Source organism: Trematomus bernacchii, unplaced genomic scaffold (genome assembly GCF_902827165.1).
Source record: "Trematomus bernacchii unplaced genomic scaffold, fTreBer1.1, whole genome shotgun sequence".
NCBI classification, from domain to species: domain Eukaryota; kingdom Metazoa; phylum Chordata; class Actinopteri; order Perciformes; family Nototheniidae; genus Trematomus; species Trematomus bernacchii.
In genome coordinates, this window is record NW_022987714.1 from 194,331 (window position 1) to 214,659 (window position 20,329).

Genomic DNA, 20,329 nt, shown 5'->3' on the forward strand with positions numbered 1-20,329 from the left:
GGTTTGAATTGTATCAGCCAGTTAAGGTTACCTCTCTGCGTGACATATTCCATCTTCTACAATCTGAAAACCACATTTAATATGGCTATACTGAATAAAACAGATACATTAATTATTTTTGGGAACCCTTTAGACTTAAATTCACAAGAATAAGCCTCCACTTCCTTTTTCTTGTGATTGACTGCCGTTGATAGAGATCATTAATTATGTTCAGCAGCACTCAGTTTGTTTATCACACCGGAGTGACAATAGAGAAGGTAAACTGGAGGCGTGTCCTCCGGAGAGAGGCCCCGCCCCCCGCAGCAGAGCAGGCTGCACGATGAAGCGCTCCTCTTTCAGCCACTTCACAAAACTGTTTGCATACCAATCTCCCCTCAACACTGCGAGCCTGGCCAAACTGGGATCGCAGATCTAGGAGCGGTGGATTTTATTAGTTGGACGCTGCTGGGCATAATTCCTCTCCGTGGCTCATCGACATTTGTTCTTTTATTTGACCACTTTCCTCCAGCAGTCCCAGGCTTCTCACATCGGCTTTTTAGAAACATTTTCCCAGGGTCTTGTCACAGAGAGAGGTTCCGACACTGAGCTGCGTTTTGAGGTAAGAAACGTGTCGCTGCTACAAACTTAAATGTGTGTTGAAATGAACGATAAGTGATCACAATTTGAATCCCTTGAGTGCTGTGTTGAACGGGCTCGTTATTTAGTGCAGATTGTCTAAGGGGCGATGTTGTGTTTTTGAAATCCGCTTACTTTGTTGCTTCAAGTTTCCCATCAGGCGAGCTGCAGGAATTAAATGAACAAAGGAGAAATATATAATTGTTTACTAAGACTTGAGTTAAGTTTAGATCAGGTCGGAGTGCTATTTTCTTTTTGAGAATAAATCAGAGTCCTGCACTAAAACTAAATATCCTCAGGTCAGGTGATTGGATGTGCCATGAATCAGTTGGTGAAATGCGGTTAATAGGCAGTCTACGGATAATAGTGGGTTATTGTATGAGAAACCTGCCATCAGGGGGAATCCGGGGTGATGTGTGTCAGTCTCCAGGCTGGCACCCTTCCCACGGGGCTCCAGGAGGAGGCTGTCTGCAGAGATGTATGGGGTCACCAGATGGATGTCTCTGACGGCGCTACCTCTGCTGTAGGGCAGGAGTTCACTGTCAGAGTGCATTAATCAGAGGGATACATCATCCAAAACCACCTCATCTCTCTGTGTGTCTGTCTGATATCCACTGAAGCGAGCATGACACATTCAAGAGCTCTGAAAGAAAAGTCAATACTTTGTTAACATGCTACAGTTTCATGTGACTTTGGAGGGGATTCAGGGTTCATTTCAAAAGTTTGAGCAGCAAAAAAGTTTCTGCTCAACCATTTCTCTCACAGTTTTAAAACCAGGTTATAATCAGATTTCGCCTGAGGAGATTGGCTCCTAGGGACCCATTATCTCACACCAGTGTCCAGGTGAGTGCGCTGGATTTTCTTGCCTCGAGTTACAGTCACAGCCACTCACTCCGGCTCTCCATCTCCCTGAGGCTGGTGTGTCAGGAGAGAAAAATCATATCACGCCCCAGCAGCTTGGACACACTGACTGTTCAGCTCCTGCCCTGATTAATGAGTCGGGCTACTTTACTGTCTGCTGCATCATGTCTTTCTTATTTTCCACCCTCTTGGTTTTTCCCAGACCCCAAATGACTTGGGAGTTATCAGTTAGTAGAGAGAGCAGCACACAAACTGGAAACAGAGGCATGTTTGTTCACTCTGTTGTGGGTGAACATTTGCCTTGTCAAGAAAGAAACAGTAGTATTGATGCTTTTGGAGCAGCTGCCAACACGGATGACTAAACTCCGCCTGAAGCCTTTCTGTCCTCAGCTTGATACACAAGACTGTTGGGAAATAGTTTGGTTGCTGAGACACACAAGTGATGTCTGTGGGATAAGTACAAATGCAAACAACAGGATATGTAAACCTACATTGTAATTTATACGGGGAATAAAGGTTGGCAGCAACAATGCGGATAGTTAGCAATTAGGAGGGAGCATGTTTGAGTGAATTCAAATCTCCGAGCCAAACTGTTATTTATTCCGCCTACAGACACAAAACACCTGGTGTGAGACTTGCCACTGGTGTTCAGTGCCCTCATTTTAATAGTGCCTCTGATAATGTGTTGCTCTTAGTCACACATTCACAGTGCCAGCGATTACATTTTCAGCAAAAAAGAAATGGACAGGAAGGAAATTAAGTGTGAGAAAGAGATTTAAATGGAAGCTATGTGTGTGTGCGTGGTGAATGTACTGCTCCTCGGCCTCAATCCTCTGCAGAATTAGAAATGTGTGAATTTCAGTGTGTGGCAGCTCCTGCTGAGAGGGTGACTGACTTAATGCCGCCTGGCCTGGCAGAGCACTGCTCATTTAAGGCCTGAAATTAATCAATCTGCGGTTCCACATGGTTGGGTGCCTCCGATTTGTGTCTCTTTGCTCCTCTCACGGTTTCACTTCCCTTCAAATCAGCTGATGTTCCTCCAAAATAACACTGCTGTTGCCATGGCCGGTCATTTGATCACTCGCCCTGATTTCACATCCTTGATTCACCCTACCTCACCACAACCTCCTCTATCTGTCTCCCTCTGTATCATCTCATCTATAATTCCTTCTTCCTCCTGTCCCCATCCTTTCTCATCTTCCCTGTCTTTATCCCCCCCCCCCCTCACCCAACCTGTGAATCACGTCTGTATCGATGGGTTCAGAGCAGCAAGGCGGGGAAAGTGAGGCTTGGTCATCACTCCACGCTCGCTCTCTCCTGTATCAGCCCCACTACAGCAGCAGCGGCCCGTAGAGAGCCCGAAACTAAATGGAGTATCTATTGGCTCAATGAGAAAATTGCTTTTTTCGATTGCAAGAGGACCCTTCATTTAATGTGTGTGATGCGGAGGCCTCAGCTAGTAATGGGTTCAGCATCTTTGTTGTCAGGAGACATGAGAAAATTTAATTTGCTTTTCAGCTGGCAGAAATGATTTACTCTCTGAAAGGTGTATTTTTCATCAGCTGTTTAAAAGCCATGAAGGAGTGTTATTATTATTTATGTCAGCACTGTGTTGTCCAAACCCTGTGGTTTGATGCAGTCTGCTGAAGGGCGGTTTATACTAAAAAGGAAATGCTGTATAATCCAGTTACATTCACGCATTCATGCATTCCTTTGGCCATTGCGTGCCATTTGGGCCAGGAAGTAGTGAATGACCTAAGACAGGGCAGGAAGCTGAGGGGCCTCTCTCTGCTGATGCTTCCTTTTTATCAGGAGGAAGCAGGCTGGCTGTTTGTGCTCAACCCAAGAATTCTTTGTGCTTATCTTGCGTTGGCCCTATTTCCCTCAATAATGGCAGTGCTGAGCAGGTAATGAGGTAAAAGGTATGTATTTGACAAGCTGGGCTCTGCAGATAGCGGACTATCAAACGGGCTCTCGGCTTGGTAGGCGCTTAGTTGAGGGTACACTCAGCCCCATCTCGGGATGTTCAAATCACATTTATCTTGAAATCCGCCCCTAGCCATCTTTTTCTCCGCATAATGTTTTTCAGAACTAATAAACCGTGTCACTCAGGTGTCCATTAAAGGCTGCCATGAGTACCCGTTGATCATTACACAGACAGGCACACTCGGTAAATCCCTGTGCCTTTGCCGCAGGGTTTCTTCCTCGCCTTGTGCTCTTTTCATCCCTCAGAAGTAGTCAAAGCTCAGAGAGGAGCTTAGGCTGGCCGGTCAGTCTGGCACTGATAGGTGTGTGACACAGGGCCGACGTGGGGAGATTACCTGCTCTCCTCTGAACCACTGGATGATGCTGAAGTTAAACACATTTCTGCCTGAAAGAAGATTGAATACGTGTTAAATTAAGGTATTTGTTGTTTGTTTGCCAGAAGAACAAGCACTTATTTTCCAGTAAGTTCACACAATAGCGCTGGGTTGACTCACATTGGGAACTGTGTCAGACTGAGCAAGAGGAAGCTGATCAGCACCAGGGAGGAAGGGCTCATTTTATGGATGTGTGTTTGTTTCCCACACTCACTAACTAACACTGGAGCTTTTCACTATGGATGATTTTGGGTCACAGTTTTATCATTTTATAGATAAAGAGCTCTGTGTGGGATTTCTTGTGTAAATTGCTTGGTTCCTGCTAAGGATTTAGATAAAGACTCAATGTTCAGAGGAATCATTTATCGACACAAATAAAGGATTGTATCTAGTTTGTGAATCACTGCAGAAGAGTGCATGTGCGTAGGATAAAGATCATCACTGTTGTTTTTTCAAAACACAGTATGAATAGACTCCATGTTTGGGCACCAGTGTCATTCTGAGATGCTCTTCCCTTTTATACACATTTTGGGGATCATGTTAACATGTCCAATTCTGCTTGATTGTTCTGTTTCAAACATGCTCCAATGTTTTTTTTGTACTAATAGCATGTGTTGTTGAGATTTAAAGGGTACACTTTACAAACGAGACCTCAATACTTAAGTCAATATACCATTGGTTGATGAAGATTGCATTTTTGGTGATTTTTAGGTCATTATTCAAGCAAAAATCGTAACATATTCTGGGTCCAGCTTGCAAAGATACTCTTTCTCTGTTTTAAATAATTGTACATTGAAAATATGATGCACAAAACGACCAAGCAATCTTAAATTGTCACCATGGGAAACTATAATCGCTAGTTTTCATCCTTTTGTTCCCCAAACAATAATTGATATCAGATTCAGAGATAATTAAAATAACTCAAACCTGTGTTACCCATAACTCCCTTTTCTGTGTATATCTGCAGAGACATTCACGCAAGTATCCTCAGTCTCAGTCAAGACATCAGTCTCTCACTAATGAGGAGGCACACTACTGGAGATAAAAATATATTATATATTCTTTCTGGGCCATTGTTTCTGCCTGTCTGTGGCTCTTTGTTCGGGGATGGTACTGCGAGTCGAGCTCAGCCCAGATCTGTTTTTTCAGCCTCTCCCTGTGACTCATTTGGCCTAATGGTTCTCTCTTCTCCTGACTCAGGCATTTTTCTGATGAAATGGGACTCTCTCCCGGCTTCTGGTCTTTCTCTTTTTCTGTTGCCCCAGCCATAACTGTGTCCCGACTCTCCTCCACACCACCCCTCGCTCCTCTCGCTCCTTCATTATTACCAGGTTTTCCTTTTCGAACACTCCTGCTCTTTCCATCCACTTTTCTCTGATGAGAGAAAATAGCTTTATAGGAATGGCCTCATTATTCGTATAGGGCTTTTTTTCTTCAACGTGACTTATTTCACAGGGGGCGGCTGTGGCTCAGTGGATAGAGTGCTGGACTTTGAATCAGGGGATAGCAAGTTCGAGTCCCACTGCAGTCAGCATGTCGTTGTGTCCCTGGGCAAGACACTTCACCCCAAATTGCTCCTGTGGGGATTGTCCTCAGTACTGAATGTATGTAAGTCGCTTTGGATAAAAGCGTCTAACAAATGACATGTAATGTAATGTAATTTCATTACGACATCAGTGATGTGTTTTTATTTCATCTGCTTGGAGACCATCTAAATATCCTGTGTATTTGTAATCACTGATGATGGGCTACACAGTATAATGTGATATGGTAATTGTTACTAGCAAACACAAACACACACTTGCTCTCACCACAAATTAATTGGGTAATATAGAGACCACAAATTGTTGTAGGAATGGACAGTAGGTTGGTAATGCTGACCCAGATAATTAGCCTATTATCATTTTAAAACAAATGAAGTGCATGTTGGGAGTTGGAGCTGGATGTTCGCTCATTAACTCACTTTCTCCTGATTGGTTGTTTTGGAGAGATGGTGCTACCTCAGATTTATGGACACAGTGATGACTGTTAGTTGGTTTATATGACGCGGTCTTGTTTTTTTTACCATGGCTGAATTATAGAGTGCATATTTATTTTGAGCATGATTTGGGTTTGCATCCCGGTCTGCTAATAACACTTTGCCGTTCCATTCAGTGATAACCGTACAAACCTAAAATACACAAACATTAACATTAAGCTTTCCCAGACACACACACACCCACTCACACACTCCCTGCAGCCTGTTTACTGCCGGCAGACCTCAAATTGAAATGGGGTTGTTTCATACTGTCTCATATCTGCTTGAATCTAGGTTAAATGTTTTGCATTGAACTTGTAAGCATGGCACAGAAAAACCTTCTCTAAGCAGAAATGGTCTTTGTGTTTAACTTCAGTAGATGTAACTGGGCTAATGTAATTCTCCTTTTTCTTCATTGCAATCTAAAATGTGCATTTATATTTAAATATAATGCCAGTATTAGAGTAAATGCCTCTAAAAAAATAACAACATTATTTTTTCTTTCCGCTAGACTGGCTGGCATTGCTGTGTTTGAAGCCCACACACCTTGTCTGCAGCGTAGCTCCCTGCAGTTCCTGTGGGATAACAGCGATGTTACAGTCACTCCCACAGAGCGAGACTCGCCACAGGTCTATCAGACATATGGGCTCCTTGTCAGCCTCCACAGCATCAGGGGGACAGATCAGTGTTTGATTTTTTTAAAAAAACACAGCGGGGTCCAACTTTTACCTGGGGAAACTTGGGGGAAGGGCGGTCTAATGATGTCTCTCCTGCCAGGATCATACGCCTCTGAGATAAACGCCTGTGTTTCATTTCAGCTTGTTAAAGAACAGGAACTGAAAGTCTTTAGGGCTTATAAACTAATAGCAGTGTAGATGAGGGCCGTCTGTCTGTTTGCATTTAGAGCGTCTCTTGTGGTTTGCTTTCCTTGAGTGATAATGTTATCTAATCTCACCTGTGGTTACGGCACATAAAATCCTCCATTGTTAGAGTGCGACACAGGTGTTGCTTTTTTCTCTCCAGGATTTTCTGCTTGTGTTCTTCCATTGTCATTTGGTTTATTGCCCACAATCACAGCGTTAGACCACATGTGGTTGAAGTGCGAAGCACAAAGGGGTGCTGAACTGTTACGGACAATGCAGCCTTAAAAGCTTATTGAGGTTGTTCAAGCAACCCCGGCATCCTCCAGCCATCCAGACCTGTGTGTGTGTGTGAAGATTTCAGCAGTAGTTCTTGGACATCTTCCCTGTATGCTTCTTATGGTGATGCCTTTTAACAGCAGTTCATATGTACACGCTGTAGACATTTATTTTTACTCCTCAAAGGGGAAAACAATTAGACAGCAAAGACCGAGCGCCTCACTGGCTCATGATTATTTGATGGTGCTTTATGAAATTTTTAGCCCACCGCCACTTTAAAAATCGCTCCTCGAGACGGCATTTTTCGGGTCACTGCGCAAAAACACGGGCTCTGTCCTTTGGGCAAACAGTCGGTCAATGCCAGACGATGTGTTGCGACCACAAGCAAACCGCACTGCCATTACTGTGCTCAGTGGCTCTACTTTAACAAGACATTCTTAAGAAGCTATGGTTTTCTAAAAAGAGCAGAGCAAAAATAGATATGTGGTGGTATTTTCTTCACTGTAAAAGTATTTTGCTAATAGTTATTATGGTAAACACATGCACACCATGAAGCATAATTCAATTTTTCCCTAATCCTCACTTCGCTGCATTTTCTTTTCTTCGAAGCTTAATGAAAAAAGAAAAATCCACTGCATAGAAAAGCTAGCCTCTGTTTAACCATTTGAAGTATATTAAAGGAAATGTATTTCAGTCCGTATGTGTCTGTCAGAATCCAGGGATCACCTTCCCATGTGTTTGTCAGAGATAGCACCGGCACGGCAGGTGTCTCCGGTATGTGAAATTAAATTGGATTCAGTGTTCATTGATTTAGCCCAGTGCAGATGCTCCTAGGAATTTTATTTTCAGTCAGACATCAGGTAATCTTGGATGGCTTCCCACTGATCTGTCACCTGTCCAACTTCAGGACGACAGGCCAGCACCAAAACCGCCCAACCTCATCTTGAACTGTGAAGTGTTTTTATGTAAAAACAGACAGGTCGGGCATTTCTCCAAGAGTTTGCGCCCAGATCATCTTTCCCGATAACGCTTGGCAGGAGTCAGCTCCCATGTGAAATGTCTCAGCAGTAATGTTGAAGCCAAAGTGATTTTGTGGGTGTCTCTCTGTAAGCCCTGGACTTGTAAAGGTTATTTCTGCTTTATCTGTCAAGCCAAAAAGCATGTTTTTTTACTGGTGTTTCCCAACTGGTGCTTTAATTGGACAGATGACAAAACAGGATTTAACAGAAAAAAACTGCTTTTAGACTACTTCCTTTAGAAATTGAGTCACGGTCAATAACCGGACATGATCTCATTTGATCTCTTCACATTAAAATAAGGCACAAAAGCAACAATGAAGAAGGAGAAAGCCAATGTTGTGAGCAATTACCAAAACCACTTTTGCTTATCTCTGCAGGCAGTTTGGGATTGGTCAAGCTTTTTTTTTTTACGTAATAGGAAACAGATGTCCATTATTTTCTTAATCAAAACATCAGCTTTCCATACATTTGCCACATCTAGAGCAACCCCAGCCTTACACAGCCACCCACCCTTGATAATCCAGTCTATTCTGTGAGCTTTCAAAACACCCCCTTCAAATATTTGGCCAGCTTCTCGCGTGTATATATTTATTCTGTTTCTCTTGGCCCGAGCCAAAGGTCTGTTGTGTTTCCAAGACGCTCGAGACTTTGCAGACAGCTGGAGATATCACAAAACCATTTAATATCTCTTACTGTAACTCCACAGCTCATTATACTGAATCTTTTCTGTTTTCTCCTCCTGCTTTGTTCATATCTTTACCATTTGGTGGATGGTATCAAAGTCTCATGTTGTGAAAATGTATCTTTTTTTCTTTGTTGTGTAGACTCATATGTTGCTTGTGTGAACTGTGACAGAATTCCTGAATCGCTATAAGCTTGGGGCATTGATTTATTTTAACAATCTGCCGCATTCATCTGTGGCAATTTGATGAACGCAGCTTTAGTTAACGCTCCAGGTGATTATCACTTCAGTCACACAGAGCCTTGGCTTCAGCTCACAGGACTTCAATACGTGCATCTCCTAGACAAGTGCAAGGAAGAGAGCATTTTTTCACAAGTCACATGCAAATGTTTAAATAAGCAGAAGAGCAGTAATGTGTTTCACCATAAATATCCCAGCTGTGGTCACTCGTGTGGTCCTATTACAGAAGTGGAGAGCATTAAATGGACTGTTTATTTATAACTCTTAGGCTGCGGTGGGCTGATGGAGATATTCTACCGCGCTAACGCTGCAGTGTACGCTTGAGTTAATTACTCCCAATTTCATCACTACAGCCAATTAATACTCGAGACGGCATCAGCAGCATCTGTTAGTTCGAGACAGTCATTAGCTCCCTAGAGTTTGGAGAATTGAAAGTACGCTCAGCAGCAGCAGCATTTTTGTTATTCTGAACGTGTCCTCTGCAAGTGCTCCATAAGCAGGTTCACAGAGAAGCTTCTGTACTACAATTATGGCCTGTTCCAAAGTTTTGTGTTTTTTTTAGTCGTACATCAAAACTAATAACTTCAGATGGGTTTGACCCCTACTGTTCTGCCAGTGTTTCTCTGACCACATGCATCCCCATACAATTGTCTCCGATCCATCATGTTTTGTGGTGTAAACCTATTGACTTGTGTTCCTTCAGGGATCAAATGTTGGATCGCTTCCAAGCAGCTCAGTTTCCATCCTCTCCCCATCTTTCCTCTTTCTCCCATAAATCAATGTGATGTAATTGTATAAACTCCCTTTCCCACAGCTTGTGCCTAAAGGCAGAGTATTCTCAGAGAGAAAGTGTTTCAGTGAGGCCAGTTAACCTTAACCCACTGACTCCCATAACTACAATGTCCCGGGCTTGTGAAAGTTTTAATATGTACTTTAAATATCTGAGTTTCTTTTGCTAGTATTGTTTGATGTTTCTCGGGTTGTTTTTCCAGGCAGCAGGGCTGTGGAAGTTAACTTTTCTCACAGCTGGTACTGACTGTTTACATCTGGCTAATACACTCTAAACTCAGCAGATTAAATCTCATTTCTCTGAGTGCTTTTTGTGTTGAGCCAAGCATGATTTCTCCTGACGTCTCCCCTCTTGTGGCTCCCTCAGCCTATCGAAGGAATGTTTCTTAAAGCACTCCTCCATTTTCACAAGATTGTACCATGGAAATTGTCAAACCCTCTTTTTCCACATTTCAGTCCCTCTTGGCTTCCTCTTGGGACTCACTCACATGCTGGATATCTCCTCAAAGGATAGCTTTCAACTCCTTATCCCTGGAGTATCGAGCTTAGAGTGAACCCATGTGGAAAGGAGCGTACCTTACGTTTTTGGGATTGGGCAGAAGTCTTACTTTCACACTTCAGAGTTCTTGTCTATCCTGGCTTCATCTTCTGCTACTCCGGTAATCCTCCTGCCATCAGTCCCGCCCTACTCTGCTGAGGAACACAAGTAATAAAACCATTATTTTCACCTCCTGCAGAAAAATATATTCAGGGTATTTGGCCATTAGTGGGAGCATATTTGACAGTGAGAGACTAAAAGCACAAGTTATTTTCACTGCTGCCTCCCTCTGTGTTGTTGTGAGTCTGTCTCAGCTTGTTACATGCTATCACCACAGCTGCCACATACAGGCTGACATAGATGAAGTCTTCGGAGGGATTGCGGGTTATTTCGCACATGTGCAGCTTTATGAGGAGGTCCCAGTGTGGAGCCCCTCTGGGCTGAGGAAATGATCCAGATGCAAAGCTTCTGGGGCTCGTAACCCAGCGGGACACCTGCCCTGCTGCCACTGTACAGCCCCCTGCAAAATCCACAAAGACGCAGACCACCATCTCTCTGTCACCATCTCAACTCTGTTATGAAGTGCCGTTTCCTATTGGTTTTCTATGCAGCTTGTAAAATACTTCATTCTTGGCAAACAATGTTTTCAGTTCCCTAGTTACCCTTAAATACACCTGAATGTAAATACTTTACAAAACCAATGTTTGACATTACTGCAGTTTTTTTATAAATAGGAAGACCTGCTGGAGGATCCAGACAAACAAACACAAACAATGTCAGAGACACATTTTCATTAACATGAGAAGGAACCAGCTAACAATTTGATCAAGAGAACAAGTTCTCATAAAAATAGTTCAAAACGTTTAACTTTTGAGGTTAACAGTTATATCAGCACTACTACTGTCTGTAAAAGCTTTCATGCATACATTGATTGATGGTTGTGTGTTAACGTTGCAGGTGGTAGGTAGCATTGGTTCAACTGGGGCATAATACATTGGACTAACCTTTTTTATTATGGACTAGAGGCACAAGAAATTGATTTAGGCATGCACATAAGATCAAAACTTTATTGATTTATACTGTAAACTACTTAGATGCGAGGCTGCAATCATCAGGGACCTCCTGATATGATATAATATTGATTCACAAGGTGCTGCTTTAATACCTTCAGTGATACTGTAGGATCCCCCCAGGGAATTGATTAGCAAAGATGGAAGTCACCCATATTTCAATGCATCTTGTGTTCAATTTATTTAAGTATTAACAGAGCAATAGATAGCTATGCTCATTTAATGTGTGTAGGGCTAACACTCCCTGAAGATTAATGTTTTATTTTGTGTGTATTGATTTTGTAGAATGTGAGCCAAGGTGGTCTGCTATAAAACATTGTGGGAAACTCCAAGGAAGTTTGTCTTCAATGTTTTCCTGGAGTCTTTTGCCAGATTAAGCAACATGTTGCTTCATGTCTGTTCCATCTCCAGTTTTGGAGAGATTCTGGCTGTATTACTGCAACACTTAATACTGCCATGACAAAGTTGTCAAACCAAAAATACCATCAGACTTTGGATATATACTGCCAGCAATGCAGCCTTCTTCCTCTATGTTTGTTTATACTCTTGTAGAATAATGTGACCCACATGTTTGTTCTTGTAAACAAAGGGATGTCAGTGCGTTGTTGCAGCACAGGCTTCACAGTGTTGTTTTACATTGTCTGGAGATGGTTGAAAACATAACTTCTACGCCTCAAATATGCCAAACACAAATATCAATCAATCAATAACGGTCAGTCGCCACTATTATCTTAATTCCAGGATGGAGCATGAATGAAGTAGTTCGTTTTGGTTGGGTGTGCACAGTACGGTATGAAGTGAAAACGTTCAGCAATGAGAACCAGACCCACTGCACCGCAGAGTTTTGTCCAAACTGATGTGTCACTACCAGGCAGCAATCCAACTGTCCCTCGGCCCATTTTGGTTATGTTGTCTTTAATGGGGATTTGTTTTTTTATATTTATGCTTGTTGTGTCAAAGATTTTGTTTTTAATTTACATTGCCATGTGTTGCACTGGCAATCCCGAAGTAGTCATAAAGTGAAATTGAGATTAACAAAAGCAAAACATCACTGCTTTGGCAAAGTATTCTTGTGCATATAAGCAAAAATTGCTATTTCAAAGAGTGAGTTTTGCTTGTGGAATAGTCCAAACTCAAAGCCCCCCTGCTGGTTTTAATTATGAAAATAAGTTGCATCTGGTACCACTGAGCAGAGGATCTGTTTCCACTTGTTGTGTATCTTCTGCAGACGGATGTTTACTGCATTGTTTGTCAAACATCTTTCGAAAATATTATGCAGGGAAAGGTGAGGGCATATTGAGGACAAAGATTCACAATGACAGATAACAAAACAGGTAGAGGGAATGTCCTTTTCACAAGGACCTGGAGGTATTGATCATGGTTGAATCGGTATTTGCTGCAGAAACTGCTTTCAACAAATATTCAGAAACTACCTTTTAGCAACATTTTAATGAACCCTAAAAATGGTTACCAGATATGTTCTTAACACATGTTTAAGTAGCTGGTTTGACTTATAGGACAACAGTTACACATACATAGCTACACATCTGCACTCAATATTTTGTGGAAGACCTAACAATAACAATATTTTTTGTACAAAAATGTTGTCTTCTCACTGGATTTCAGTCTTTTAGATATAGCAATAGACAATAAACATGTTCAAACTAACATACTTCGGTAAACATCTGTCATTTTATAGACTAAATGATAACGACAAAATAATCTAGTCTAGTTCTAACTTATAAAAATATTTCATGGCCCTGTCTTTCTTCTAATCTGACTTGCCTACAAATTTGGTTTGATGTATTTTGTGCACTCGAGATGTTTGTGTTGAGGAAAACATCCTGAGGGAGGACTCAAGACTTCCTCTTTGCGCCAGCAGCTTGGATCTTCATCTCAATTCCTTTCTTAGTTTGAGGCTCAAGCTTTACTTAGGATTTAACTGGGATGGAAATGGTTATCACACGGCTGTTCGTCAGCTCGCAGGGCCTGTGGGTGGGGGGGGGGAGTCGACAAACAAACAGTGAGAGTTTACCAGCCCCAGTCCCCTCTGTGTTTGTAGAAATGAACTCTTACCTTGGTTTGGAAGGCTGCACTGCTGGTATCCTTGCTGTGTTTTTGTAACCCTTTGCTAAAAAAGCCTTGCTCTTAATTGTATCCCATGGGGCCCCGAGCTCTCAGTATTCACAGCCCTTCCTGTCCCTCGTACTGATCCTCCCCCTCTCCCAACCTTAGCCCCATCATCCCAACTCGACAAGTCTCTCGTCTTTATTCGCTCGACTTCAAAGCGGCCCTCGGGCCTGGACTCCTCAGAGACACGGGGGCCAGCCTTCAGGGCCTGGGAAATAGGGTGAAAGTGAGGTGGAGTACAAGGCGGCTCGTTAAGTTTGACAGGCACAGGTTAAAGAAAATAACAACAAGTAGTTCTGTTGCTGTTCCTCATCAGGGTGTCACTAGAGAGACGTTGGTGTTGTGTAATTACAGAAGCAGGTTGCAGATGTTTGAAAGGATCTGTGTACGACACATCTCACCGTTCTTTGATGAAGGCATCTTTGTGGAGGCGAAAGATACGAGCTGCTATGCTGATTGAGGAACCTGCTATAAAGAGAGAGGCCTGGTTAATGTTTGCCGCTGACTTACCAAAGAGGTGGACACATGTCAGCTTTCATCAGCATCAAAATAGCACCCTTCAAACACGTTTCCAGGGGCTGCTTTCTTATCAGGTCTCCATATATCTCAAAGCAATTAACACAGAGAAAACGGGTGACTGCGTAACGAGTTCAATCTGTATCTTTAGTGAAATAATTGTGTGCTGCAAATGAGTGAATACACTCTTCCCTGGCGTGTGACCCAAGAGCAACACCTGTAGTGCGGAGAACAAAGAAAACAGTGGTTCATCTGCGGCCAGGGAGGAAAGAGTGAGTGATTTAATTGAATGATGCCCTCTGATCGGAGTGGGGATTGTTTCTCCATCGTGGTGTTTTATCTTTATCTCTGGTGGTTGACTCTCACTGTTCGATCAATAAATCCAGACGGGGTGAGGCGATTATTCTGCTTCAGCATTGCCCTCATTAAAGCGGCTGTTCAGGAGATATATGGCTGCAGGCAATTACCCTCTTTATCATTTATATAATATTATCCCATGATGTATATGGGCTGCTTGGAGATCTACAGGGCGAGCTGTCATCCAGATCTTTAGGGTTTTTTATTTTTATTTGTGTTGTTTTTAAAAGGTTTGAATGAAGGCGTTTAAGGCCCCAAAGGTAAATAAATCTCAACTTTCCATTGCTTCCACAGTTCAGAGGTTTGCTTTTATAGACATTGGTGAGAAATCACGGTCAAACACAGCTGCGAGGTGTAGATGGAAGAATTGTCACTTCCTCGCTCGTTTTCCTGCCCTCTTCCTGTCGCCAGAGGAAGAGTGGCTGATCAAACTCCTTGCTGTTCTCTGACCTCTGACATTTCATTCAAGCTCATTGGCAGGATATGGAGACGTATGGAGGCAAAGAGACAAACAGAAAGACAAGTCTCTAGCCAATAGGGAACAATAAGGTTGAGGTATACTTGAAATGTATGGCTGTTGCGAGCTCAAAGATATACTTAAATCGGTCAGGCAAGGCACAAAAAAATCGTTAAAACTGAGATAACAGTGCACACTTTTAAAGTTAACTCATGGCGTTGCATTTGTGTAATAGAAGAAGTTGTGTGAAGAGTGAAAAATGAGAGCTTGAGAGAGAAGTTAAAGTTCAGACGTACATAACCTTTTAAGAACGGACTGTAAAAAGACCAACAATTCAAAATGCCATCAACCGAAACAGAGCAGCACAGCATATCAAAGCTCTATTTGTATCTACTGCATACATTATAAAAGTATTAATACCTTTCTCAACAATTTATTGTCTGAGAATCAAATTCAAAAACAAATAGAATTTGATGGCATAAATCGTTTTCACAGGCTGCTGATTTCTTAAAATCCTGCTTTGACTGTTATGCTCCATGTGATCAGAGACAGTACTTAGTATGCTCAGATCCATTCAGATCTACCTGTGTATCAGACATATTGACGCACAGATTCGAGACTTGTGGCAGTAAAATGAGACCTAACCCGAAATGATTCATTTAGACCTGGTCCAAATTATGTCTGCTGCCCGAATGCCAAAAAAGGAAAGTGTTTGAGTATTTTATTTAAAGTATAATGACTCTCTCATTCCTCTTATTCCCTTATGGCCGCTACATTTTCCTCTGCTATATATATTGTGAATTGTACTGCAGGGGATAACTACACTTACACTCCGTATTGATGTTGGTGATGCAATAATATTGTCAGAGCTTGAAATATCTGCTGCGGGTAATCAATTAGCGGCTGCCTTGATGTTTAAATTGCCCAGAGTGCTCGTGAGCTTTAATGTCAACGACTAGTTGGCGAGAGAGATATATTTTAAAGGGAAAGCCATTCAGCAGATGTAGAGGAAACCTTTTCTCTAGTGTTGAGTTGTTCCCCGCTTTGTTGGACCCTCAGCGGCCTGCCCTTTCTGCTTTCCCTCGAGGGTTCTTCCTATTGTTGTGCTTTCTCAGCCGTCTGCGCTGATCTCTATTCTCACCCCCATAACCGATTCAATGAGGCTCTGCGATCCTATTGGTGCTCCATTTTTTTTTTTTCTCCAGTGAAAGCGTTTCCATGGAAACCAAAAAATAATGCAGACCCTCACCACTGTTGCTCTTCAACAGCTAATAGCTCTCTAAACAGTTTTCAGGAGAGACACCTCTGCAACAGGCTTCAGGGTGAAATGTGACCACTCAGAACCAGATTACAGACAGAGGGATGTAGCTATCTGTCTGCTTTAATAGACTGGAACACAATGGAAAGTGATTACAGTGTTGTACTGCCTGGGGGTATGTTTGCTAAACCATATGGTGAATATTTTCAAAACGACTCTTCCGTTGAATCCCGATGCACGTGTAGCCACTGTGGAGATGTTATTGATTCCCAGAGCGTGTGCTTTGTAGCGCCTGCATCCACTGCTCTGTGATAAGGGAGTGTATCATTCCAGTGCATCTAAACCACTTCTCGGATTTGTCCGTATCCTCACTCAGGCTTTGACTGCCTTTTTGGAGATGCAATCCGAGCCTGTGTGTTGTGTATGGGGGAGGGTGTGCTGCTGCCAGTTGGGTTCAGCGTCCTGGTGAATCTGATGTCTACTGGCAATATGGTGTGTCGGCGGGATGATGTGGCTGGCTCTATCAACCAGAATACTCCTGGGATATTCTCCATCCACAGTCCCTGTCAGACTGAGAATAGCCTGTCTGAATATCACCATCTAAAGTGGCTGGAGCTGCATTATGTTCATGCCTCCGTAGGCAGCTCTCACCATATTTGAAGCTTTAGTTGTCTGTGCCAACGCTTTGAATCCGGCTGCAAAGTATTGTCAGTCAAAACAGTGCTGCTGACTATTTTTACACATTGAGTCAGGAGCAGTTTAATTGGCGCTCATTGCTATTTCGTTATTTTCAGCTATAAGAGACACCCGTGGCAAAATAGTTTGGAAAAAGTTTAAAGCGTTTCTCCTCATTAGACACAGTCGATAGGAGACGCATCATTCATTGACAGTTTAAGACGGCAGGTAAAGAGCAAGGTATTCTTCTTTTAGTGAATTATGCATGAGTGCAGAGACTCATCAAGGTCACGCTGTATGAGGAGACTGCGGTGAGGTGGGTCTTCTAATAAAGGATAATTAACTTAGTAAGAGCATACACACATTCAATCACCTCAAGGTAGATATTAAAGTTTTACCTGCCAAGAACATCGTCTGGACTGCTGCTATTAAAGACAATACCTTTTTTTCTTTTCCTTATTAATTTTGCCTTCCAGCTGAGCAGTGAAACATTCACACATAAAACACTGAAGCGGTCTTAAATTAGCTCGCTGCTGGGAGCGAGTGCTTCATACATAATAAATGCAAACTCTGTCATTTAAAGTGTCCTAGAATTTTATTTTCTGTGGGTTTTTTTTTCAATCTCACAGTCTTATTCTGCTTTAATGAATTGTGCATATTAGGACAGATGTGCCATTCCCCTGTGTCCTCTGGCCTCGCTGTTTATTCATCTCATTTGCACAGTCCTGACCTCTGCTTCTTCCATTGTGCTTCTGTCCAACAGCCCATGAAAACAGGAGAGGAGGGAGAACCGAGAGAAGTCATCAGATTCACCTGAACGGAGGCACACGCAGATACTCATGGTATGGTATTATTTTATCCAGAACTAGACACACATGGTATTAAAGAGAAGCCATCACTTTTATCTTCAGTGTGAAGAAACACATGTCTGCTCTCAGCATCTGTAATGTAAATGATTCCCACCAAATCCAGCAGTGATGTACCCCAGCAGACACGTGTTAAATCAGCGAGAGAAACAGCAGAAAGCGCTTGTTGACAGTCTCTTTTCAGGAAGATGCTGACAGCAAAGGCGCAAAGCCATTGTTGCCGTCAACAGGAGGCGCGGAGCGGGCGAAAGCCAGAGCGTAAAGCCGGTCCTGCGAAGAGGCAGACAAGTGCTTTTGTCCTTTACCCTCCACAGCAGGCCAGCACTGGTCTTTGTTGAATTCTGATTTGCATTGGCATTTGTTATATTAGTATTCCAGGCACGGCTGAGCAGCAGACATGTATAGATTGAAAGGTTAAAGGGGAGTTTAGACCCAGACACATCAGCTGTAATCAGTCATAGCACATAACCATAAAGGCAGCCAAGCAGACAAATGTGTGTTACATCTGAAAGTGACAGGTAAGATAATAACCTGAATATTTAGCCATTTGAATTTTATGAGAACTGACTTAAAGGACAATTCTGGTTTATAACAATTAAAGTCTTGTTTTTTGAGATGTTATCGTATTTACCTAATGAGTTAGTAACACAACAACATGCTGAAAAAACGGAGAAAGAAACTCGAACAGTCAGATGACCATATGTGTGAAACAAAGGTTAAGGAGGAAAAATAAAATGCAAGCTGTTTATATATTACCCACATTTTTAGGTATAAACATCCAAAACAGTTTAAAGGCTAACATGTATTTGCTGCTCTCAATTTGATTTCGATTGCCTGGCTAAATGTTTGGCTCACTGACATGTTTCTGTTTTTGGCCCCGTCGTACAAAGTTCTAATGACTTCAGAATATCATTTTTTTACAGAGTCTTCATAGTTAGTATAGATTATAAAGAATTAAAGTGCCTTCTCAAGCTTTGAAACGGTAGTGAGCAAAGTTTGTTCTTCACCTTAGAAAAAGCTGTTAATGAAGCTGTCAGAAGGAAATGAACATTTTTCACACAATTGCAAAGGGGCAAACTCCACATGTAAGAGTGCGTGATACAATTAAAGCCTCAGAACAACTAAATGGACCTTGTGGTGAGATGATTTGGTCAGACATAAATGAGAAGAAGATCCAACCTGTAATAAACCAAAGGAATCCTCTTAATGTCTTTGATAATTGCTTAGAGCAAGCATGATGTTAGCCGGTTGCTCCTTAATCACACTGTCTCACAGTCATAGAGTTACATTAATAACCACATACAGTACAAGGTGCCTCCGCTGCAGCAAATTGCAAGGTGAGATCAAAGAATCCTTCATTTTCTTCTGCTGTTCATGTTCAGGCATTAACACACTTTTGGTTTATTTCTATGGAGTTGTTATTTGCAATGGGGCCTCCAGTATATGAGGTTATCTCTTTCATCTGTGGCACAAATATTCACATGCTTGATCCTCAAGGCTTTTATTTTAATCCCTGCATTGTGCGTGTAAGAAAAATGAGGTTACACTGTTCCTTTTGCTGTTTCTCCTTTCTTGAACTTGTGTTGACTGTATGAAGGTTCAGATTTGAGTTTTCTTTCACAAAGTCATCATCAGAAAGTGATGAAATGACTACAGAGGGGAACTAGCTGAATTCAAACTAACATATGGCCTTGCAACAGGGTGTGAGTGATCGCTCATTAGACAAATGGCTGGCCAGGCTGTCCCCCAGTCGTAAAGTGCTCGGCCCTGCTCCCCTTTGTTTTCTAACAGGAACTAGTGCTAAGTGGCGATGCCAAATACTGATCTGCAGACAAAGGCCACTCTCACCACATATCCGGGTTGCCTTGGAGACCAGAGTCCTTATTGGAGGGCTGGAGAGTTTCCAAAATCTGCTAAAAACACAACATTTCACAACATTGTGTATTGGAGCCGTCAGAAAGTCAACTCTGATTATTTGTTTTATGCATATGCTTGTGTCCATTGTGCGGATTTGGTGACATTCAAGCACTTGTGTGTGTATTAAGTGATTCTGCTCATGTTTACCCTCCTAAGTTTCCTTTTGTGTCGAGTCCCCTGAGGCTGAAAGTGTTGTCTATTTTTGTTAAATCTGACATTGTTTACTTCTGCCGAGGCCATCTGTGATGTAAACTCGCTTTATATGGAGATTTGGCAAAGACAACAGCCTTGACTAGAACGGTTTAAAACAAGGTCCGGAGAGAACACCACCAACATTTTAATTGTCTCTTGCCTGAGGGTCCACAACACTGGACAGAGTAGAGTTGGTGAGATTATTGATTGGTTTGCAAACTTTTTGTCCAACTGGTATTGATTCAATTCCTCGTGACCCTGACATGAGAAGAAGATTCTGGCTAATATTGCGGGAACTTGCAGAGAAAAAGGCAGAAATACAAGATTCAGGAAAATAATTATCCCTGTTGTCCTCATGGTAATTATCGAGCATTTAGTTTTGAATTGAGTTAGAGCTCATTTTTCTGGAAAGCCAATATTTCATCCTCCAAGGCGTCCTGTGGGAAAAGACAGAGCTGAGATTAAGTAGGCGGTTAGGTGTTTATGTGTTCATTGTGTGCCACTACCACATGCCCTCACTGCCCGACAACCACAGGACTAAGGGCCTGAACTCAAGGGGATCAATGCATCATTGACCATGTGCCTGAGTCTGGTATTGATCCAGCCTGCGGAGCCAGTTTGTATCTACACT

The 20,329-nt window shown here is 42.3% G+C and overlaps 1 protein-coding gene across 1 annotated transcript in view; it reads left to right on the forward strand.

The window, feature by feature from the left end:
* Nucleotides 1–342: 342 nt before the first annotated feature.
* The window catches only part of LOC117491971 (tetraspanin-18-like), a 29,674-nt gene continuing 9,687 nt past the window's right edge, over nucleotides 343–20,329 (forward strand). Inside the window, exons 1-2 of the mRNA XM_034142129.1 lie at nucleotides 343–598; nucleotides 17,487–17,565. Of these exons, the coding sequence (XP_033998020.1) occupies nucleotides 17,563–17,565 (3 nt within the window). The 5' untranslated portion in view covers nucleotides 343–598; nucleotides 17,487–17,562. The remainder of the gene's footprint in view (nucleotides 599–17,486; nucleotides 17,566–20,329) is intronic.